General features: G+C 36.7%; 1 protein-coding gene across 6 annotated transcripts in view; it reads right to left on the bottom strand.

Annotated features, from left to right (window-relative positions):
- The window catches only part of EXOC2 (exocyst complex component 2), a 286,986-nt gene that overhangs the window by 72,494 nt on the left and 191,507 nt on the right, over positions 1 to 22,985 (bottom strand). For all 6 annotated transcript variants that reach the window (XM_005869533.2, XM_014542312.1, XM_014542313.1 and 3 more), the window contains 7 exons: positions 18,837 to 18,961; positions 9,404 to 9,469; positions 9,114 to 9,271; positions 8,612 to 8,733; positions 7,255 to 7,316; positions 1,592 to 1,672; positions 1,050 to 1,109 (listed from right to left, as the gene is read on the bottom strand). In XM_005869533.2, the coding sequence (XP_005869595.1) occupies positions 1,050 to 1,109; positions 1,592 to 1,672; positions 7,255 to 7,316; positions 8,612 to 8,733; positions 9,114 to 9,271; positions 9,404 to 9,469; positions 18,837 to 18,961 (674 nt within the window). The remainder of the gene's footprint in view (positions 1 to 1,049; positions 1,110 to 1,591; positions 1,673 to 7,254; positions 7,317 to 8,611; positions 8,734 to 9,113; positions 9,272 to 9,403; positions 9,470 to 18,836; positions 18,962 to 22,985) is intronic.

The raw sequence follows: 22,985 nt of genomic DNA, 5'->3' as shown, positions 1-22,985 counted from the left end.
TAAATGCTTTAAAAGTGATGATTTCAATGTGAAAGGCAAAGAATGTGCAGGTCAACCGAAAAAGTTTAAAGACCAACAATTACAATCATTATTGGATGAAGATGCATGTTAAACTCAAAAACAGCTTCCAGAAAGATTAAACCTTGCTCAGCAAACAATTTCCAATCGTTTACAAGCAATGGGAAATATTTTAAAGGAAGGAAAATGGGTGCCACATCAACTGAACGAAAGACAAATGGAAAATGGAAAAGTCATCAGTAAAATCTTGCTTCAATGGCACGAAAGAAAGTCTTTTTTGCATCTAATTGTGACTGGCGATAAAAAGTGGATTTATTTTGAGAATCCCAAACACACAAAATCATGGGTTGATCCAGGTCAACCATCAACATCGACTGCAAGGCCAAATTGCTTTGGAAAGAAGACAATGCTCTGAGTTTGGTGGGATCAGGAAGTATTATGAGCTTCTAAAACCAGGTGAAACCATTAATACTGATCACTACCAACAACAAATAATCAATTTGAACCACGCTTTAATCATAAAACAGCCAGAAGACATGGCAAAGTAATTTTGCTTCATGATGATGCACCATCACACACTTCAAAACCAGTTAGACAAGTTAAAAGATCTTGTCTGGGAAGTATTAACCCACCCACTGTATTCACCAGACCTTGCTCCTTCAGATTACCACTTGTTCCGATCGATGGCACACACACTTTCTGAGCAGCACTTCAAAACGTACGAAGAAGTGGAAAACTGGGTCTCTGAATGGTTTGCCTCAAAACAAGAAAAGTTCTATTGGGACAGTATCCACAAATTATCTGAAAGATGGGGGAAATGTGTAGGCAGCGATGGACATTACTTTGAATAAAGCACTTTTGATGTTTCTCTTGAAATTATCATGTTTTCTTTGATTACAAAATCTGCATTATTAATGGGTACACCTAGTACCTTTTATTAGTATAGATGTTATATATATTCTAAATAAGAGAAGGTTGAAAAATAATTTGCATTATTTCAAGCTCAGGGTACCAGTGTTTGTAGTTATTACCTGCATGATATTGATGCTTAGTTGGCAAACCTCCTCCTGTGTTTTAGGTTGTTGAAAGACCTATAAGGAAGAATTTTGGTGAAAAATTTTATTTTGGACTTAGCTCAAACAAAACTTCTGTTTATGAAGTTCAATATAAAGAGTTAACACATCGAAAACTGCTTAAAGTGTGTATAACCTTATTCTGAAAAGGGCCATGAATGAAGAGCTGGACTAGGTAGTGTTTCTAATTACAGTGATTTTGCCCTGAGAAGACACTGACATGGAGCAGCTTAACATCACCTAAGTCACTTGTTTTCTCCGTATACAAAGTGTTAACAATGCACGTAGTCTATCTACAACACCTACATTCACATTTTTAACTTCCATTAGCCTCTCTTGGAATCAAGAAAACAACCGCCTCTATATTTAAATGAAATAAAACAAGCCAAGCAGTCAGAGGGAAATGCTCTTGTGCTGAAATGACTCAAAACTTTACAATTGATTGCTAACAGCTCATTGGGAAAGTCTACAACAGAGGTTGACCAGAACAGAAAACTTACACTGGTTTCTCCAGGCTTGCAGTCTAGAACTCCTTTAAGTGATTGCAGAGAATGCACAATGCACTGTTCAAACTGATATGGCTAAAGGAAAAAACACACACACATGTATCTTAAAATTCAAAGCAATCACTGGTTATTAAGACATTTAAAAGAAGTGAGTATGGACAAAAATTCTCAAATTTTCAGATTTATAGAAGGGAGCAGAAACACAAACTGACAAATAACCTAGTCATCGAGATTTAGCTTTGCTATGTATTGCACTTTATATTTAAAAACAGGTGAATCTTGAAATTCTAAAGTTCATCAACTTCAATAAAAACAGAATTCAGGTATAACTAAAATTTTTCTTAAAAATTCTACTCTTCTGAGATGCAAATGATGTGATAAAAAGCAGATATAATGCCTTTATATTTTAAATCCTGCTTGCAGGGTACAGTCTGAATGAGCTCCATCTCTTAGATCAGTGATGGCGAACCTTTTGAGCTTGGCGTGTCAGCATTTTGAAAAACCCTAACTTAACTCTGGTGCCGTGTCACATATAGAAATTTCTTGATATTTGCAACCATAGTAAAACAAAGACTTATATTTTTGATATTTATTTTATATATTTAAATGCCATTTAACAAAGAAAAATCAACCAAAAAAATGAGTTCGCGTGTCATAGGTTCGCCATCACTGTCTTAGATCTTCCACATCTCTGGTATTGTTCAAGAAAATTTAATGTTAATAATGATCTGGAAGAGACCAAGATCTTTAACTTAAAAAGCCATTATTGTCATTTTCTACATACATTATATCAGAAAAATGAAACTTGAAAAATGCACAACAAATGGTATTCAAGAAAAATTTGAATGAATCCTAACATCTTAGCTTCTAATTGCATTTAAGGTTTTACTTTGTGCTAGGCATTTTCCAGGTGATAGGAATATAAAAGACAGCCAGAGTTCTCAGTAAATGTATATTCTAGGGAGACACTAACCATAAAAGTAAGAATCAACAAAACTCTTACTTTTTGCTAAAACAAGTCAAAAGTACAGAAGTAAGACAAATGCAATCCCAAACTAATTGTCATGAAGTGAATAAGTAGAACTAAGAGGAAAATGGTGATGGAGGGGGATCTGTTCTAAATAGGATGGCTAAAGAAGGCCCCTCTGAGACAGTGAATACATTTCAGCTGAGGATTGAAGAACAAGAGGAACCAGCCTCTAAAAAGAAAAAGGAAGGAGGATGTGAGTTGGGGAGGAGGACAATATGTGCCCAGGCCACCTGGCGGGGCTGAGGAGCCATGGTATATCACAACCAATGAGCCTGAGCTTGGAGGGCAAGAGATGAAGCTAAGGTCCAGATTTCATCCAGTGGTGTGGAACTGTGCAAGGCTCAAAGACCAATTAAATCAGCTCTGTGCAAAAATCAGCAGTCGGAACCTCTCCTCAATAGACATTTCAATCGTTAAAAGAGTTGTGGGGGAAAAGAAGAAAGAGACACCTGTATATTATATATTTAGGGTAAGTCGGGGGGGGGGGGGGGGGGGGGAGACAAGCTTATTTTCTTATAAAAAGGAACCCAGACTTAATGAAAGCTAAAATAGTGCCTTTAATGCATTTTAATACTACATTTGGCAACTGCCAGAGGGTACTATAAAATACTTAAAAAGTAGAAGTACCAAAAAAAATAGCTAGTGAAGTTTATAGGATGAAATAACAACTGCACAGAGAGTATTTAAAGAGTCAAAATGTTTATTAGATACCTGATTTTATCCATTCAATGTACAGAACTCAAAAGGAATGAAAATCTAAAATGTTAAAATAGTAATAGAATTAAATTCAACATTCAACTGTGGACAGTTAAATGTTGAAGTTCACATGTGTGGTTGAGATTTCTTGTATTAAAATATGAACTAGGTTTTCTTATTTTTATTTTATATCTATACTAGAGGCCCAGTGCACAAATTCATGCACCTGTGGGGTCCCTTGGCCTGGTCTGTGGGATGGTGCTGAAACCAGTAATAGTAATAGAATTAAATTCAACATTCAACTGTGGACAGTTAAATGTTGAAGTTCACATGTGTGGTTGAGATTTCTTGTATTAAAATATGAACTAGGTTTTCTTATTTTTATTTTATATCTATACTAGAGGCCCAGTGCACAAATTCATGCACCAGTGGGGTCCCTTGGCCTGGTCTGTGGGATGGGGCTGAAACCAGTTCTCTGACATCCCCTGAAGGGTCCCGGATTGTGAGAGGATGCAGGCTAGGGTGAGGTACCCAATCGATGCATGACTGGGGCCATGGAGGTTGGCCAGCCAGGGAGGGACCGTGGGAGGGCTCCAGGGGTGTCCGGCCTATCTCGCTTAGTCCCGATCGGCCAGACCCCAGCATCAAGCTAACCTACCAGTTGGATTCCCCTGGTGGTCAGTGCGCATCATCGCAAGTGGTTGAACAGCCTTAGCATTCATTAGCATATTACGCTTTGATTGGTTGAAAAAACGACTGGATACTTAATATATTAGGCTTTTATTATATAGGATGAATACAATAAATGGATAGAGAATACCAAAGATCCCAATGAGTAGTTTCACTTCAATGGAAAGTAAATGATAAACATCTGCTATTTTTTTTTTCTAAAAGGACACAGTACTATCTCTGTGTCAGTGAATTACCAATTCAGCTGACCAAAAGGAATTACCACAAATTATTACAGTTCTTGCTGGGCCGGTGTGGCTCAGCAGTTGAGCTTCGACCCAAGAACCCAGAGGTCACAAGTTTGATTCCTGGTCAGGGCACATGACCAGGTTGCAGACTCAATCCCCAGTAGGGGTATGCAGAAGGCAGTCGATCAATGTTTCTCTCCCATCGATGTTTCTATCTATCCTTCTCCTTTCCCCTCTCTCTAAAATCAATTAAAATATATTTTAAAAAATAATTTCAGTTCTTCTGGAAGAAGAAAATTATCAGAATTATCCACATTTTAAAAAGGCAGAAAATATTTTCAACAGGAAAAAAAAAAAACGGATGCTTTCAAACAGGCTACTTCAGAACACTTACGTGAAGTTCAAATTGAAAAAAATACTTGAGCTGAAAGAATAGTCATAATGAAGCAAAGCTTAATGTTCATTCCTTTAAGGAACATTTTCCCATCCCAGTCACAGGGAAAGAAAAACATAATCTCATTTCAAACAAACAAGACTGGTATTACAGAAATGTTAACGAAATAAAAATTACAGGCATATAATTTAAGTCACTGTTAAGTATAAGAGTTTTAGGTAGTTATGGAAAAAATACTCAAAGCTGGAACCTAGACTTTATTCTAAGCACTGATTCACTTTCTCTCTTAAGTGAGGTCCATGCTGAATAGTTAAAACTGTGCTCAGCTTCATTAAGTCTATCATGTTGGTATGTTTCTTCAACATTTGACTAGAAGGACTGGCTGACCCCAGGAGTGTAACTTCCTATGGGTCATTCATCTACAGGTTGTGGTGGGTTTAGTTTTTTGGCTTGTGTGTGTGTGAGATCAAACATGAAGTTAGTTATAAGAGGTTACGGTTTCTTACTATTATACTTAAAATTTAAGTTGACTACAAACAATTTTTATAGTAACCATTTCAAAGCATTTTCAAAGAGGCTTATCTACTCAAAGAATCTTAGATGTGGCAGCCATCAGGTAAGCACACACTGGGACCCCAGGTGTGACAGCTATCAGGTAAGCACATTCTGGGCTGTGTGTGCAAGAAACAGTAACCTAAAGAAGGACATAAAGCTAATACCTGTTTTATTGCTAAGTTTTGTTTTATTTATGGAAACTTTAAAAAATGTAAGCAGATGCTCATTTTCTCAAATTAAATATATATATTATTTTCATTTCCACAAAACTTATCTGAAACACAAATCAAAAACCAAGCATCAAAGGTAACTTTCTGTCTAATCTGTCTTGGCTTATTTCATCTGCAGTAAGTTTTTCAGTGTATGACAGTCTAATGATCCACTTTAGCCTATATTTCAGATTTTCTGTGATAATTGAGCAGGATAGGGTTCTATGAAATAGCTCTGAAAATATTAAGGCAAAACATAAACTGAAGATACTATTCTATTATAGTGGCCTCAGTATTATAGTTATGAATTTATAAATGAAACTCCTTTATATGTGTAGAAAGCTTTGTTCTACAGTGTCCCATTTAATCTTAACTAGCAACACTGTGAAAAAGTGCTCTGCTTCTTTAACTAGGGCAGAGGTTAAGTGGCTTCTTTAAGACTGCAAAGCTATGATATAGCAGAATTCAGGACTGAACCAGACTAGGATTCTAGATCCACTGCAGTACTTGTTCCACTACACCAGTGCTGTCCCACAGAAGTAATAATTTGAGCCAGAAACACAAGCCATGTATACAATTTCAGATTTTCCAGTAACCACATTAAGAGAACTAAAAGAAAAAAACAATTTTAATATAATTTATGTAATGAAATATATCAAAATATTATTTCAACATGTAATAAATATAAAAAGTTGAGATATTTTACATTCTTTCTTTTTGTATTCAGTCCAAGTCTAAGAGCTTTAGTTAGTTAAGTTAAAAATACTCAAAGCTGGAACCTTTGAGGGTATTTTCAAATCTGATGTGTATTTTACATGAGCCACGTTTCAAGTGGCTGCCAGACTGGATGGTGCAAGGTCTGCCCATACCTCTTTCCTCTTTTGTATTTAAATACAAATCATTATGAAAAATAGAATAAACCAAATGAATCAAAACAGATCTTTATAAAAAATAATTCCTTTAAAATATAATCACAATGGAATTATTTAAAATAATAAGTTCCCTTAATTTCAACCATGATTTAATTTACAAAACTGTGGAAGCACTGCTGTTCTAAATCGCACTGTTACATACAAAGGAAGGTGTACTGTAGATATTTTTATTAACTTGAGAAGGAACCTTGGCCTTTGGAGAAACAGAGGAATAATTTCAACTTGTCAAAAATTCTTCAACTCTCAAAGGAATACTGTCAATAAGAAGTGCAGAAATTCGAGGAAATATAATATTTCATGGGATTATTGCTTCTCAACAACCTGACTAAAAAAACATCATGGGGATATAATGTACAGCACTGGAAATACAGTCAATAACATTGTAATAACTTTGTGGAAAAAATGGTGATAACAGAGGGGGGAGAAACCTGACACGATAAATGATGAAAACTATTTTCAAAGGTATTTTGAAAACCTAAAAGTCCCATATGTAAAGACGATGATCCTTCTGAATGAAGATCACAGCTACCTGGCATGTGTATGCATCTGGAGAACTTCGACATTGTTGTTTTGGCTCAGAAGTCAGCAACAGCATTTTTTTTATCCTGCTTTTATGAAAAATTCAAATTGCTGGGTAACTTAGAATTAAGCATAATCTATTAAAAATGCAATGCAAGCAAAAATAGTAAGTGATACAATGAAAAATGGTTATTCTAAAAAATCTACTTTTTATTAATTTTTAAATATGTGTGGTTCAGCAAAAATGACTCTGAGAAGAAAACTTTAAGAAATTTATATTTCTCTTTCCAGAAACTATTTGGAATTGTAATACAGAAAGCGCATGCTCCATATTAATATAATAAATCATTTATTTTGAATATAATATACACTAATGAGTCATCATTTAAAAGAATTTAAACTTACTAGAGAAGTCAACCCTTCATTATCGACAATCCAGTCTTCCTTTTCAGCTAATTTCTTTATTTCTATAGGGAGAACACACACACACAAGTACTTTTTATTGTGGTTATTTCACTGAACTTTATAGAGATAAAAATCTATGGGTTATGGTTTTTAATTGTTTTTTACAGGTTTGTAAAAAATTGGTGAAAGTAGGTACAGAATATAATTCTGGTTAACTCAAGGATTTAAATGTGTATTATTCACTGGATTTTTCTAATAAAACATTAATGTAAGGAAAATTTTTGACTACATAACCCAATTTGGAGAATGCAAGGCTAGGTTTAATAATAACTTTAGATAATCTATTATTTATTCAGTACTCTTGATAATCTTAAACATGTACAAAATAACTATGTAATATTTCCCCCCTAAAATTTCTAATAAACAATTTAGATTCTGTTTTAATCCTTTACATTCCTGACAATGGCAGTCTTATTCTCACTTGGCTAAAGGAATGCCTTTACCATTGCGTCTGTTTCAGGTCCCTGAGAGGAGGAGGTGATGAATTAAGAGGATACTATTCAGTTTCTCACCTGATTCCATTCCCTTTCTGTTTATAGAGTGCATTAGTACGAATTCTGTACTGATAGAAATTAATGATGATAGTCCTGATGATAGGTAGTAATGGTTTAGGTCATTTATAACGTTTTTGAATTTTTAAAAAAATTTTAATACCAAAAGAGTAGCTCTGAGACAACAGGGGGGTGAGGGCATGTGCTGGGTGGTGGGAGTGGCTGGGGAGAGGTCAATGGGGGAAAAAGGAGACTTATGTAATACTTTAAACAATAAAGAACTTAAAAAAAAAGAGTAGCTTTATAAAGATAATCTTAATTGTTCTTTTATAATAGTAGGTAAAAATCCCCCAAATTCTAGAAAGTATAAAGAAAATGATCATCACTTATAATTTCTATTTCCTGAAACACCACTGTTAACAGTCTTTCTTCTGATTTTACATTGATATTTCTAAATTAAACTTTTAAAATACATATCTATATTTTTAATAATGGCATAGTACTTTATATACATTTTATATTTTACTTTTTCTACTTAGTATTTGCCTTTTAAAAATAAGGATGTTTTTATGTATGTAAAAATTTTTCAAGTATATTCATCTTTATTTCTGCATGGCTTGGTATCTCAAGTTTTTGAAAAATTACTTTTGAAAGAATTCTATTGAGCAGCATTCTTTAAACAGATGGTCTAAAATATTCAAATTTCCATAAAAGTAATTTCTTGTTTCAAGGATTTGGAAGCTAGAAAGAGGGAGATATTCAGGTAATCATTGTCTAGTAAATGTCATCAATTTTTCTTAACATACCTTCCGCTGTGTGTTGCAATGTGACCATTACACAACGTACTCGGAGATCCAAAATGAGATCCTGGATAGTCTGTAACATGTCATTAGGAATTTCAAGGGCAGTCAGTGATTCATAAGTAAGCCTGTAAAATAAACACAACAAAAAAAAAGTGAGTGAGTGGAGTGCAATCACAAAGCAGTCCCTTGTCATCATTTTGGTCATCCTATAATGAATGATTCATTATGGAGCTTAAAAGCTACAATATTATGTTGAAAATAAAGTAAAAGTAAGACCATAAGAGGTATTATAACAGTAACACTAAATTAAACAATAAAGGATGCATATCAAATGTAAGACCAGGAAGGTTTAAGAGACTGCTAGATGACACATGGGAAACAGTGGATGCGAAGGACACAAAGTAAAATTCTTCGTAGAATGTATTAAAAATCATATCACATCATGAGTATTTTTTTTAACAGTAAAAAAGATTTATCCTTTTCAGGAAAATGTGTCCATATTTACCTTATGGTCTGTATGACATGAGCGAGCCATTGTCCAGAGAGCTCAGACTTCACCTCCCAGCCTCCATACTGCCTCACTCCACCCTCTGGGATGCTAAGTGGGAGTAGTGCTCCACGGATCAGCTTCACAAGACTCTGCATTACTTCCTGAATCATTTTCTATACAATAATAAATAAATCGAAGGATTCTGCTTGAGTGATGATGAATATCTTGAACATAAATAAAGTCTTCTACTATGGTTGGAAAAACCTTACCTTGTGAAAAAGTCTACATACTTACCCTTAACTTACCTTAAAATCATTTTGTCTTTGCCTGACATTCTTTGATCTTTCAATCTGGCCTGACTTCTCAGCAGTCTTGAAATTAAAAAACAAACAAACTTTTATTTTTAGAAATAATTTACAAAAATAAGAAATGCTCTAGGGCAGCTGTGGGCAAACTACGGCCCGTGGGCCAGATCCGGCCCGTTTGAAATGAATAAAACTAAAAAAAAAAAAGACCGTACCCTTTTATGTAATGATGTTTACTTTGAATTTATATTAGTTCACACAAACACTCCATCCATGCTTTTGTTCCGGCCCTCTGGTCCAGTTTAAGAACCCATTGTGGCCCTCGAGTCAAAAAGTTTGCCCACCCCTGCTCTAGGGGTTGTATAAAAAAAGTATGAAATCCTATATAATAAAACCCTAATATGCAAATCGACCGAAATATGGCAGAACAACCGATCACTATGACACACACTGACCACCAGGGGACAGACAACGCAGCAGCTGACCCCTGGTGATCAGTGCACTCCCACAGAGGGAGCGCAGCTCAGCCAGAAGCTGGGCTCACAGCTGGTGAGCACAGCGACCACAATGGCGGTGGCAGGAGCCTCTCCAGCCACTGTGGCAGGCGGACATCCCCCATGGTGTCCTGGACTGTGAGAGGGCATGGGCCGGGCTGAGGGAGCCACCCCTCAGTGCACGAATGTCGTGCACTGGGCCTCTAGTATGATTATTTGTTTAAAAGGAATGTATAAGAAATAATCTAAATTTCTGATTAAAGAGTAACTAATCAGAAAGCCATTTTTATTACAAGAAGAAGTTTTTCATCTTCCTAAAACATTTAAGTACAATTCCCATAAATGAACCTAAGTATTAACTGAGACTACCTTTTTTATAGAAAAATTTCATGTCATTTTCATTAAAAATTTTATATGCTTAGTCTGACCAGCACGCTCCATGGTTGAGCACCTACCTATGAATCAGGTCACAGTTTGATTCCCGGTGAGGGCACATGCCCAGGGCTGCGGGCTCGATCCCCAGTGGAAGGCATGCAGGAGGCAGCCAATTGATGATTCTCTCTCATCTTTGATGTTTCTCTCTCTTTCTCCCTCTCCCTTCCTCTACTAAATTAATAAAAATATATTTAAAAAAATGTATATGCTTAAACCTAAAAGTATCATACCTATGATAACATTCTCTAAATTATTTCTCACTGACTAGGGTGGAAATAAAAGAAAGAGTAAACTCTGGATTAATATCTAGTAATCTCAGGACATCCATTCCATTCCCTTGACAAATATTTATGAAGTATTATATCTGACATTTTATTTTTAAAAAAATTACAAATCATTGCTCTTCTTCAGATGTTTTACAGTTTACCTTAGTAGAAAATCTATTCTAAAATTAATTTTTTACCTGTTTACTAAGAGCCATTATTTCGTCTCATATTTCTCTTCTCCTTAATGTGTAGATGACTACATTGCATTGATTCAAGAGAAATCTATTCAATTGGATTTCAGTTAACTTTTCATTACCAAAGTTTCTAATAACTAAATATTATTATATAAAATGCCTTTGAAGGGCAGGCGTTGGAAACTTTCCAAATAAAGAAGTAGTAACAAAAAATGGTATAATGTAAAAGAAAAATCTCATATCTCATTAACATATGCAAAAGTTATCCTTTAAAGTTAAAGCACTCATGTATTATTGGTTAAAGACAAGTCAAAGTACTTTCATGCTAAGAATAATTGCATTACAAATGATTATATTGACTTGAACTTAATTTTAAAACATAAGTAATGTTATATATATTTTATATATAAGCTAGAAACATAGTGTATAGAGTTGGTTTATATAATGAACATTACCAACGTGAATACATGAAAGAAGAGTAAGGACTGCAAATGTTTTCAACAAAAATATCAGACATACCTGATAAAAAGTGGTCAATATACACAGATATACAACTCTTCAGACTCTGATTTACACTTAATTTAAAATTGTATATTAAAATATGCAGCTTTTATCATTTTTCTTTGTAGAAATGCACTTTTGCTTTGAAATAACTGAACTTTAGTTTTTGAGAAAAACTAAACCCCAAATTTATTTACTTCAGTAATAATTCAATAAACAAATTCCTAAGGTCATTGGCAAATAACACTCAAAATTTTTTGTATACTGAGATTTAACTCAGAAATTGATGTTTTTTTCCCTTATTTTTTTAAATATATTTTATTGATTTTTTACAGAGAGGAAAGGAGAGGGATAGAGAGTCAGAAACATTGATGAGAGAGAAACATTGATCAGCTGCCTCCTGCACGCCCCCCACTGGGGATGTGCCGGCAACCAAGGTACATGCCCTTGACTGGAATCGAACCTGGAACCCTTCAGTCCGCAGGCCAACGCTCTATCCACTGAGCCAAACCAGTCAGGGCTTGTCCCTTTATTTTTAAGGCAAATGAGATGTAACTGAAGTACCCTATAGCTACAGTGAGAAGTGACTGGAGGGATAGCGGTAGGAGCATGAGCAGCTAGAAGAGTGCTGTGCTAACCCAGGGAAGCAATGACAGTGTCTCAGGCTAAAGGAGGTGCACAAAGGATCCCTGTGGATAGCTTAGTTACAGGCTTCTGAGGCAGAAGTGACTGAACCCAGTCATTCCACTGAGTGTTTCAGTGAGAAAGGAGAGATATAAAGAGTGACTTCCATCTGAGTCATGACCACTCAGGTAAGTCCAAATGGCCCTGTTGTCTGTTAGCCTACTTTCTGTTTCTGTCAGTGTGATGCTCTGATTCAAAACAATACTTGGTGAAAGAGTGGCCCAGGTGTGGAAAAGCAGACACATGGTCCCTGCTTGCTGAGCTGATAAAGAACTATTCTCTAAATGCTGAGTTTTTATCAGGTTTTGGTTTTAAGCACTTATTCTTTTTCCTTTATACTCTCTCACTAATTTATTCTCATAGCTTCAAATATCATTTCTATATAATGCCTTCCTATTTTGGGCTCTGCACCAAACTCCACTGTGTGTATGGGAGGGAGACATAAGAGGTTCCCCACACCAACAAACAATTCTCCAGATCCCAGCTGTGTGTCCTATAATTCAATTCAATTCTGACCCTACCTGGAGTCAGATTCCATAGTTAACAGTTCAGTTCTATAAGACTTACCCTCTCCCCAACACACACACACACACACAACTTCAGATGCCAATCATAAGCCCAAGTTGTCAACTGACTGCAACTGACTGGGTACAGACTAGAGGTTCCTACTAACCCCTCCTTGGTTCCAATAATTTGTTAGGATGTCTCAGAGAACTCAGATAAATGTGATACTTATTAGATAACCAGTTACTATAAAAGAATATAACTCAGGAACAGACAGATGAAAATGATGCACAGGGCAAGGTATGGAGAAAGGATGCAGAGCTTCCATGCCCTCTCTGAGCAGGCCACACTCCCAGAATCTCCATGTGTTCACCAACCTGAAGCTCTCTGAACCCTTCCTTTTGGGGTTTTATGAAAGCTCTGTTGATCACTGGCCAGAGGTGATTAAGCTCAGTCTCAACCTACTTAGGAGGTCTGGGGTGAAAGTTCCAACCATCTAATCACATGGTTGGTGTCTGGGCAATGAGTACCTCATCCTTAGGTGGGGACCTAAGCCACCTCAATAACATAACAAAAGATACCTTTATTAGTCCTCACTTCAGAAATTCCAAGGGTTTTAAGAGCTCTGTGCCAGGATGAAGACCAAATAGATATTTATTATAAACTAGAGGCCTGATGCACGAAATTCGTGCAAGAGTAGGCCTTCCTTCCCCCAGCTGCCAGCACCGACTTCCCTCTGGCATCCGGGACCCAGGCTTCCCTCGCAGCCCCGGCTTCGTCTGGAAGGACGTCCGGTCTAATTAGCATATTATGCTTTTATCATTATAGATTATATCTCACACTTTCAAATTTATATATATAGCCCAAATCTTTCTTCTGACAATTTGAATTTCTGATTTCCTATTTGAATAAATCACAGGAATTTCAAACGTAAAACATTAAAATAAAAAACTGATATTTTCCTCCAGGTATGTTCTTTCTCAAATCTTTCTGACTATACAAACGGCATACCTATTCACTTGGGAGCCTGTGGGAGCTGTATCTGAATCCCTGTCCTCGTCAACCTCATGTGATCCATCAGTAAGTCCAGTTAACCCTACTTCCAAAATACAAATAAAATCTGTAATTTTCTCTTCAACTTTACCAACAAAACCTTAATACAACCACTGTTTCCTGCCTGGATGGCCTCAAGAGCATCCCCACCTTGACTTCTGGCCCTGCCAACTCATTCTTGAGAAGGCAACCAGAGTGGTCCTTTTAAAACTGAAAAACTTGGTCAGGTAACTCCACCACTTAACATTTTTCCATGGCTTCCCACAGCACCTAGAATACAAACTCTTTACCCTGCCAGCTCCTCTACCTCAGCTCTTGCTTCTCTTGGTAAACTCGCCCACTGTTGAGTATACTCTGGATGCTGTGACTTTCTTTTGCCAAGCTCCTGTCCTCAGTTTTGTGTGTGCTGCTCTCTCTGTGCATTCTTCCCCTGATCCTTTGTGAGGCTGTTTCCTCCTCATGTTTGAAGTTTCAGTTTCAATATCATCTCCTCAGAGACCTTCCTTGATCTCCATATCATCGGATGTTCTTTAACTTAAGACTCTATTTGTTTCTATTATAGATGTTACAAAAATTTAGGATGGAGGAGAGAGGTCATATTTACATTGGTCACTATTTTACTCATATTGTATGTATGTATATTAAAATTGTGTATTATATGTGTACATGTATGTGTGTGTTTCAATACCTGGCACATAGAGGCTATTAAGGGCATTCAATAAATATTTGCTGAATGAAGTATCACCAAGGGTTAGGGTTCTTCAGAACATCCTGGAATACATATCAGAAAGCAGGATGGCCCTGAATACTACTGGGTTCATCGAAAGGCCTTTAGAACACCTGAAGTCCTGAGCTGCCACTTGGAAGACTGACCCTTTGAAAGTGCATGGGACATAACCCTGTGATATGCTCCTGAAATGTCCATCAGACCCAATGCATCTCCTGGAGTCTTAAGATGACAACAAAAGGGAGGACCAGAGGTTTAAGAATTTTGTGTGACTCCTGGGAGTTGGGAGGACTGTTTTAGATATGGAATTCAGATGTTGCTGAGGAAGCCAGCACCTACTGCGATGTCAGGAGGCACAGAACACAGGCATCCTGTACTGGGAAATCTATGTTAAGGATTTAGTGATGGTTAATTCTCTGTGTCAACCTGACTGGGCCATGGGGACCCAGAAATTTGGTTACACATTACTCTGGGTGTGTCTGTGAGGGTGTCTCTGGGTGAGATTAATATTTGAATTCGTAGGCTGAAGGAAGCAGCTTGCCTTCCTCAGTGTGGGTCTCATCCAATCAGTGGAAGGCCTGAATAGAACAAAAAGACCGAAGTAAGGGGGGAATCTTACAGCTTGACTGCATGAGCTGGGACACTGGCCTTTTCCAGCCCCCAGACTGGAACGGAAACACTGGCAATCCCCGGGTCTCAAGCCTCGAATAGAAACGACACAGTGGGCTCTCCTGAGTCTCCAGCTTGCTGACTGCAGCAGATAGTGGGACTTGTTAACCTCCATAATCATATGAGCAAATTCCTCAAAGTCTCTTTCTTTTGATATATACGGTTGACATAGGGTATTGGTTCTGTGTCTCTGAACCCTAATACCGACCTCAGTTAGTGTGCGGTGGAGGAAGGGATGGAACTCTGAAAGTAAGGTGTCACTTGTCTCTATGAAGGGTCATACCAGTATTAAATTGTTAAGTATCTTGACTGTCAAATGGTGTCTTTTCTAGTTGTATCTGCTATAGTACCTAAGACTGAACTTTTCACATAGTGGGCTTGTTCAATGGGAAGATTATTTCATAGTCCTTTCTGAAATAGTTTCAAATCAAAGAAAAAAGTGAGAATCAATTATTAAAATACATCATACTAGAATTAAGGCTAAATTTTGCCCAAACAATTTTGTCCACCAAACATGTGCTAATGAATGCATGATGCCATCTACTGCACAGAATAATTTTATAAACCTCAAGAACCTGTCTCCAATTATATGAAAAATGGAAGGGATAGGGGAATTAGTTATAAGGCATACCTTTTGCAACTGTTAATTAAAAAAATAACTTATTGTTTTAATCTAATGAATTAAACACCTCCAATATACTGAATTTTGTAAGGTTTGTTCTATTTTTTAATCCAATTTTAGAACATAAAGTGCTATTTACTATAAATTATTAAACTTTTAAAAATTCTGATTCCCACTATTTAAAAATTATTTGGATGCTTTAAAATTTTTCACCCCAAAATACACTGTCTTTAAAATATATCTAAAGATGAGATCTTAACCTACTATTAACCATTTCGTTAACTAAAAACCTTAACTCTTTCCTGCACACACAGACCAAAACTACTTTGTGGTGAGAGCAACGGCTAGATTTCACTGTTTTGATTCACATAAGTTACTTCACATGGGCTTGACTGGTTTGAAGAACTGACTATTTTTTAAACTGTTGAAAACTCCATCTAAATCTTCAACGGATGGGCTCTTAATAAAACAAAATAGTTCTATAACAAGAAAATAAGAATTTTCAAGTAAATTGAGTTTTTTCAATATTACAGCGCTTTCTTTTATGAGGTTAAATAGCAACTATTAAAAGCCAGAACTCTTCCTAATTTTAATTTTATTAAGTTTCTAGATCTCACTCACAGACTGACATAGTAGACACACTTTCCTAACTCATCCATTCCTTTCTACTGCCCTTGGGTGTCTTTCTAGCTTTTTAATAGAGAGTAGTTTAAAAACATGCCCAAATTTGTAGATAAATTATCTATAATAATAAAAGAGTAATATGCCAATGAGACTGGAAGTCCTTCTGGACGACCTTCCTGACTAAGCCGGGGCTGCAAGGGCCGAGCACCTTGCATGAATTTCATGCATTGGGCCTTTAGTATTTAATAATTACTATAAACTTTTAAGAACATTTTATAAATATGAATAGGTAGAAATACCATAAGCATATCCAACTCAATACAACTAATTAAAACCATTTTTTCAGTACTAATGTTCTTGAGTTCAGAAGGAGCTTATTTATTTCACAACTAGGTATAACCTATAAGGAAGGAAAATGTATTCCCTTCCCTAAAATATCTCAGGTCAAAAATATGTGGGAATTTTACAAACTCTAAAAACAACCAGAATAAGGCAACTTCTGTGGATGTGTGGTCCACCTATAGCAGGGGTGGGGAACATCCGGCCTGAGAAATCATTTGGTTTGGCCTTGCCAAGGCATTAGAGATGAATTAATTAAATGTTTGACCAAATATAGCAGGCTAACTTTTAAGTTGACAATTTTGTATAACCTGAGAATGATGTTATAAATACCCAAATGGCCCTTGGTAGAAAAAAGGTTTCCCACCCCTGACCTATTGGAACTGATCCAATTGGAAGGAAAAAACACTTGGCTGGAAAAAAAAAACTAGGTCTAAAATCCATTTCCTAAGGAAATAATTCTTCAGATGAGTTCACCTATCTTGACATTATTCAATACTAACCTAGTAGTTCATCAGTCCAGTATTTCTTAAATGCTATTAAACTTTGTTCACTGAATACCTATTATATACCAGGACAATGACTTTTAGATAAATTTTTATTCCAAATAATAAGAGCAAATTCTTATTTATTTTCCAGATACTGTAATAAGTACATAATTTCTGCTAACTCATTCAATTCTCAAGCCAGCCCTGTGGAGTTGGCACAGAGAAGTAAAGTTATTGCTAAGGTCGCAATTAATATGTGATAAATACTGGGTATTTCTCATTCAACACTAGTGTTCCAGAAGAAAAAATTGGAACACTATTTGTCCATAGCACTGATATAGCAGCACCTAACCTTTCTAATCCTTATATAAGCAATCTGAGTTCGAGAGGGAGCAGATTAAGAGAGGAAGCTATGGCATTATGTGAGCGGTGAAGCTACCCTCACCGTGGGAGAGGGAAAGAAACCCAAACCTGTGCTCAGCTTAGCAGCCACAGTGGGAGCAAGTGCAAAAGAAGCAGGAAATAGCTTTACCATCAGGAGGATCCCTATATCCCCAGCTCTCAGGGCTATAAAAGAGTTCTCTCTGGAGACAAGAAACCAGAACTGCCTTCTGCATGTGTGACAAGTGGGGTTTTCCTAGCAGCTGGAGGCAAAGGGCATTACAGTGTATATTCCAGGACCTAGGGCCCATTCACTGGGCACTTGCAGTGAGAATATAGAGCAGGGGTGGGAACCTCCAGCCTGCCTGCCGTATAAGGTCCATGAAATCATTTGGTCTGGCCCTGCAAGGTGGGACTTGAAATTTAATAAATCTAGGAGCTTTTCATAGGAACATAAATTTATATTAAGTGAATTATATTAAACGAATGATGTTATAAATATTCAAATGGCTATTGGCAGAAAAAAGGTTCTCCACCCCTGCTTTAGATTGATAAATCTAAGTTCCAGGTGCTATATATAGAAATCATAACTTCTATGCTACTAATTATGTAATGATTAAGAAACTAAGTAAATATGTGACTTGTGAAAATATAACAACTTCTGCAGAATGACCATATTGGGGGCTAACAAAAATCTTTAAATTTTTTCCAACTAGGAAATCACTTAATTATATGAATTATTTTGAACCTGTGTGCAAGCTGTAAAAGCATTTCATCTTTGATTTATCATATGTTCATAGTCTGCTGCACAATAATTTCACCCATAGTTTTGCCCAATACTATACTTATTTCAGAATCCTTGAAAATATTTCAAATTTTCTTTTTTTCTTTAATTGAATATCTATCTCATTTAATCATCATAATCACCTTTTGAAATAGATACGCTCAATATTTTCTTTTTATAGTTGAGGACACTGAGTCCCAGAACAATTAACTTGTTCAAAATTATACAGCTATTAAGTATTGGAGCTTTACAGTGCTTTTAATTAATCTTAAAATATTTGACAATAGTTATTATAGGTATTGGGCCCTTAAGGTTTTAAAAAACGTCACTTCAGGCCCTGGTTGGTGTGCTAAATGGCTGGAGCATCAGCCTGCGCACTGAAGGTTCTCGGGTTCAATTCTAGATCAAGGGCACGTATCTAGGTTTCAGGTTTGATCCCAGCCCTGGTCAGGGTGTGTGTGGGAGGTAACCGATTGATGTGTCTCTCTCACATCAATGTTTCTCTTTGTCTCTCTCTTTCCCTCCCCCAAACCTCCTAATAAGCGATGGAAAAAAAATATCCTCTGGTAAGGATTAAAAACAAAACAAGTCACTTCAGAATCTAAAATTTTTAAGACTAGAAATTCACAATGACTCGCCTTCATCAATTGTCATATTTGTATACATACCTCACTGAAAAGGCTTCCATTAACATATGAAATCCAGAGTTTCCAGAAATTAGGCAGCTGACTTAAAACAAGCTTGGTCAATTTTTCAACAAATGCTACCCGGTGGGGAGATTTGTATCTCCACGCTAAGGGGGAAAGAATAAAATACCATGACTATACTTTTGAAACAGGAATAAAAATCTGTTTAAACATACTTCCACTCCCCATCTAAAAATGTGCTCCACTTTGGCTGCAGAGCTTTAATATGCTGAAAGACCAATATTTTATTCTTCTGTCACACCACAACCGCCTGCCAGCACAGACAGCACACTCTCCGCAGAGGTCCCTGCTTTCTCATGGGGCATGGCAGGCAGGGGAAGGACATGCAGGTCAGGAGGACACAACAGGGAGGACTTCACAGAGGAAGTTGCTTTGGCTTTTCAACCTTGTTGTCTTTGGGATGTTATATTTCTCTTTAAAAAGTCATGCCTTCAAATAGCAAAGTAAGGCAAAGTCAGGGCTGGCCCACAACCAATATTTAAATTTGAAGCTAATATCAACTTATTAGAATGCCACCAGACACCCTATGTAGTGAAGATTCAGTAAGAAGTCAAATCATCACAAAGGAGCACATTCAAACACAATCATGTAATTAATAACTCCTCCCATAACAAAGACATGTAAGCAAATATAAAAATGTTGAAGCCTCTTGGTTTACATATAATTTAACGTGATTATTATAGTAAGTGGGGAATAAGGTCTTATAGATTTCTTATGGGAAGGGTAAATCTGTGGGAATAAAAAGTAAAGTAGTAGTAATTTAGTGAGCATTAATCACTTCCCAGTCTCTCCCATCTTTCTATATCATGCTCTTGCCTGTTTCTTTTTCCCTCCAAACCCTGTTCCCTGGGCCTGGGGTTCTGCTTCTGAGCCTCCAACAGGAGCAAGACAGAGGCATTTTCACTGTCCAATATTACAACAATGATGAGGAGCGCTTCTGGAGTCAACTTCTAACTTTTACTCAGCAACTTCAAAGCAGGTTAAGAAAGGGAACTTTCATCCTCCATCAACTACTGGCTTGCTTTCAAAATACTCCCAGGCAAAATGTTTTGTGGTTTGTTATTATCGATGCTATTCTAGTAGGAGAAGGGTGGATTTTATTTATTTTCCAATATTTAACAATTTTCTAAATAGACAATATATGGCGAGAAACGTTAAAAGGTATACAGTGAAGTCTACCACCTACCCTTGTCCCCCACTGTCCAGTTCACAACTCCAGCCATAAGAAATCACTGTTACTAGTTTTTTGTGATTCTTTCTGAAATGTCTTTTATATACAAAGGCAAACAGAAATATGTATTCTCCCCCCACCCAAGTGAAAGCATACTAAAAACACAGCTTTTTTTCATTTAACAGTGAATCCTAGATTCTTCTATATCCTCTCCCCCCTCCCCCCGTTACATAGTAGTTCATATTTGGAAATATCATAATTTACTAAGTACTACTAGTAAGTCCCCTCCTACTGGACAGGACTGTTCCAAATCTTTTCCAGTTAACATTACTGTTTCAACCAGTAAGGTATACCTCATCATTTAGGCATATGTGCAAGCACAGATGCTCCTTAACTTACGATGGGGTTACATCCCCTTAAACCCATTTTAAGTTGAAGATATCGTAAGTCGAAAATGCATTAAATACACCTAACCTAACAAATGTTAAAACTTAGTCTCACCTACGTGAAACGTGCTCAGAAGCCAATATCCAAAAAACAAAACAAAATGCTGGCAACATGGTATATTGTAGTGTTGGTTGTTTACTCTCATGACTGCCTGGATGACTGGGCGCTGCAGCTCACCCTGTTGCCAAGCATCACAAGACAGTATCAGACTGCACATTGCTAGCCCAGGGAAAAAAGCCAAAATTCAAAATTCAAAATATGGTTTCTACTGAATGTGTACTGCTCTCATACCATCGTAACGTTGAAATATTGTTTAGTTGAACCATCATTAAGTAGGGGACTGTCTGCATAAGTATAGAATACATTCTCAGAAAAGGAACTGCTGGGTTCAAGGGTACACAGAGTTGTAGTTTCGATAGGTATTATTACATTGACCACTCTGGGGACTAGTTACACACCCATAAGAAACACATGCAAGTTACAGCTTCCTTATAACCTTAGCAATGAACAAACAGAACACATAAAACCCAAAACCATAAACACTGGTGGTTTTTTCGAAGCCAGCATCTCACTGTAGTGTTACAATGCCTTTTCAGTTTTTATTATGACTGAAGTTGAGTACCTACTCAGATATGCTTAAGAGCCATTCAAACTGCCTTTTTGTGGCCTGTAGAGTCTCTTTATTTATTGGGCATGTTAGTCTTTGGTCTATGTTAAGAGTTGTTGGGAATGCTTTATATATTCTGTTGTCACATATGGGAAAGGCATGGCTCCTTCCTTAGGGCACACTGTAAACCTGTACTTGTTCAACCGGCAAACTTTTACTGATTGTCACTGTGTGCTAATTCTGTAGCTGCACTCTGAGGTCTGTCCATGATGCTCACCAGGAATACTAAACAGCGCTGGCCTCCTACAATTACATGGACAGTCCTAATGGTAATGTGACAGGAGTTTAACCTGCCGTCATAAACAAAAAAAAAGGGGGGGGGGGGGGATTTATAAACAACTGTTTTGAGACACTGAACAACAGAAAAGGGAAACGGGTGGTGAGTCCACATTTGCCCTGGCTTTCTGCCTGCAGGCAATTTCTAGACAAGGTAAAGGGAGGAGTAACCTAAACAGAGCTCAGTGGCCTTTCTGAGTTGGAAAGATGAATTTCAAGGAGGTGAATGGGAAATGCAGGGAAGAATTATGCAAAGTAGAAAAACCAAGCTCCAAAAATCTGCATAAGAGTCATCTTAAGTCTTTATTGAGTATTAGGTCATGCATACATAGTGTAAGATCAAGATTCCCAGAGCTCTTAGCCTGAAGGAACAATCCTCATTAATTACTTGGTTCATTCAGTGGCGATCCAAGAGATCATACCTCAGTAGTAGAGCTGAAGTTTCCCTAGAATGAAGGTAACTCTAGACTTGCTCTAGCAACTTAAGGCAGGCCTTGAATGGGTCAAACTTACTGTAAGCAACTGGTAAAACCAAGTCCAGCATTCTTTAAAGCAAGGCAACAAAACCCTGACACTCAACATTGGATAGTCACAGAGTCTGGGAAACAATAAAAAAACTGAAACGATTAGCCATGCCGAAAGGCAAGGAAATGTGAACCACGACCAGAAACCAGAAGAAAAACTACTCAATAATAATAGATCCAGAAATAGTGGAGATGACAGAATTATCCAGTAATGGCAATGTTAAAATATTAAATGAAAATAATGAAAGGGAAGATAGTTAAAAGAACCAAATGGAACTTCTAAAGATGAAAAATACAGTATGTGACATTTTTTAGGTTAAGACACTGCAGATAAAAGATTAAAGTAGTTGAAAGTTTAGCAAATGACACTATAAAGAAACACAGATGGGGAGTGAGGGACAGAGCCTGAGTGATCTATAGGGTAATCTACTGTCCTAACATACACATAACTGGAGTTTCAGAAAAGGAAGCAGACAGAAAAACATTTGAGAAAATTACAACCAAAATTTTTTAAAATTTGACAAAAATTTCCAGGATTTGATAAAATAGATCCAAGAAGCTTGACAAAACCCAGGCAGGATAAATTTGAACTGTTCAAGGTGATGTAATTCATTATAGTCAGTCTCAAGTATAATTTCTAATTTATTTAAGCCTGTTAGTATATCAACTGGTGGTGTGAATGACATTAACAGAGAAGGAGTGAGGTAAAGTGTGTAGACATGAAAAGGAAGGATTTTTTTAAAAACTGGTGGGCTGCACTCCAAGGTCAGGCTGTAGGTCTACATGTTTACAGGGCCACATTATAGCACAGCAGGCAGAAGCAAACAGTTCTCTTCTCCAATTGTTTGGTGCACAGGGTGGAGAATGCACACAGGATAAGAAGAATGAATATCAAATAGAAGCCCTTCATTTAGTGTAAGTGAATCATCTAATTTTAAGGTGTTCTTATAATGGCCATTTATTTAAATTTATTAATGAAATGTTAAAAAAAATTCCCTACTTCAATACTTGTAAGAATAATATGA

This window comes from Myotis brandtii, unplaced genomic scaffold (genome assembly GCF_000412655.1).
Source record: "Myotis brandtii unplaced genomic scaffold, ASM41265v1 scaffold298, whole genome shotgun sequence".
Taxonomy (NCBI): domain Eukaryota; kingdom Metazoa; phylum Chordata; class Mammalia; order Chiroptera; family Vespertilionidae; genus Myotis; species Myotis brandtii.
This window is presented reverse-complemented; position numbering and strand designations above follow the sequence as displayed.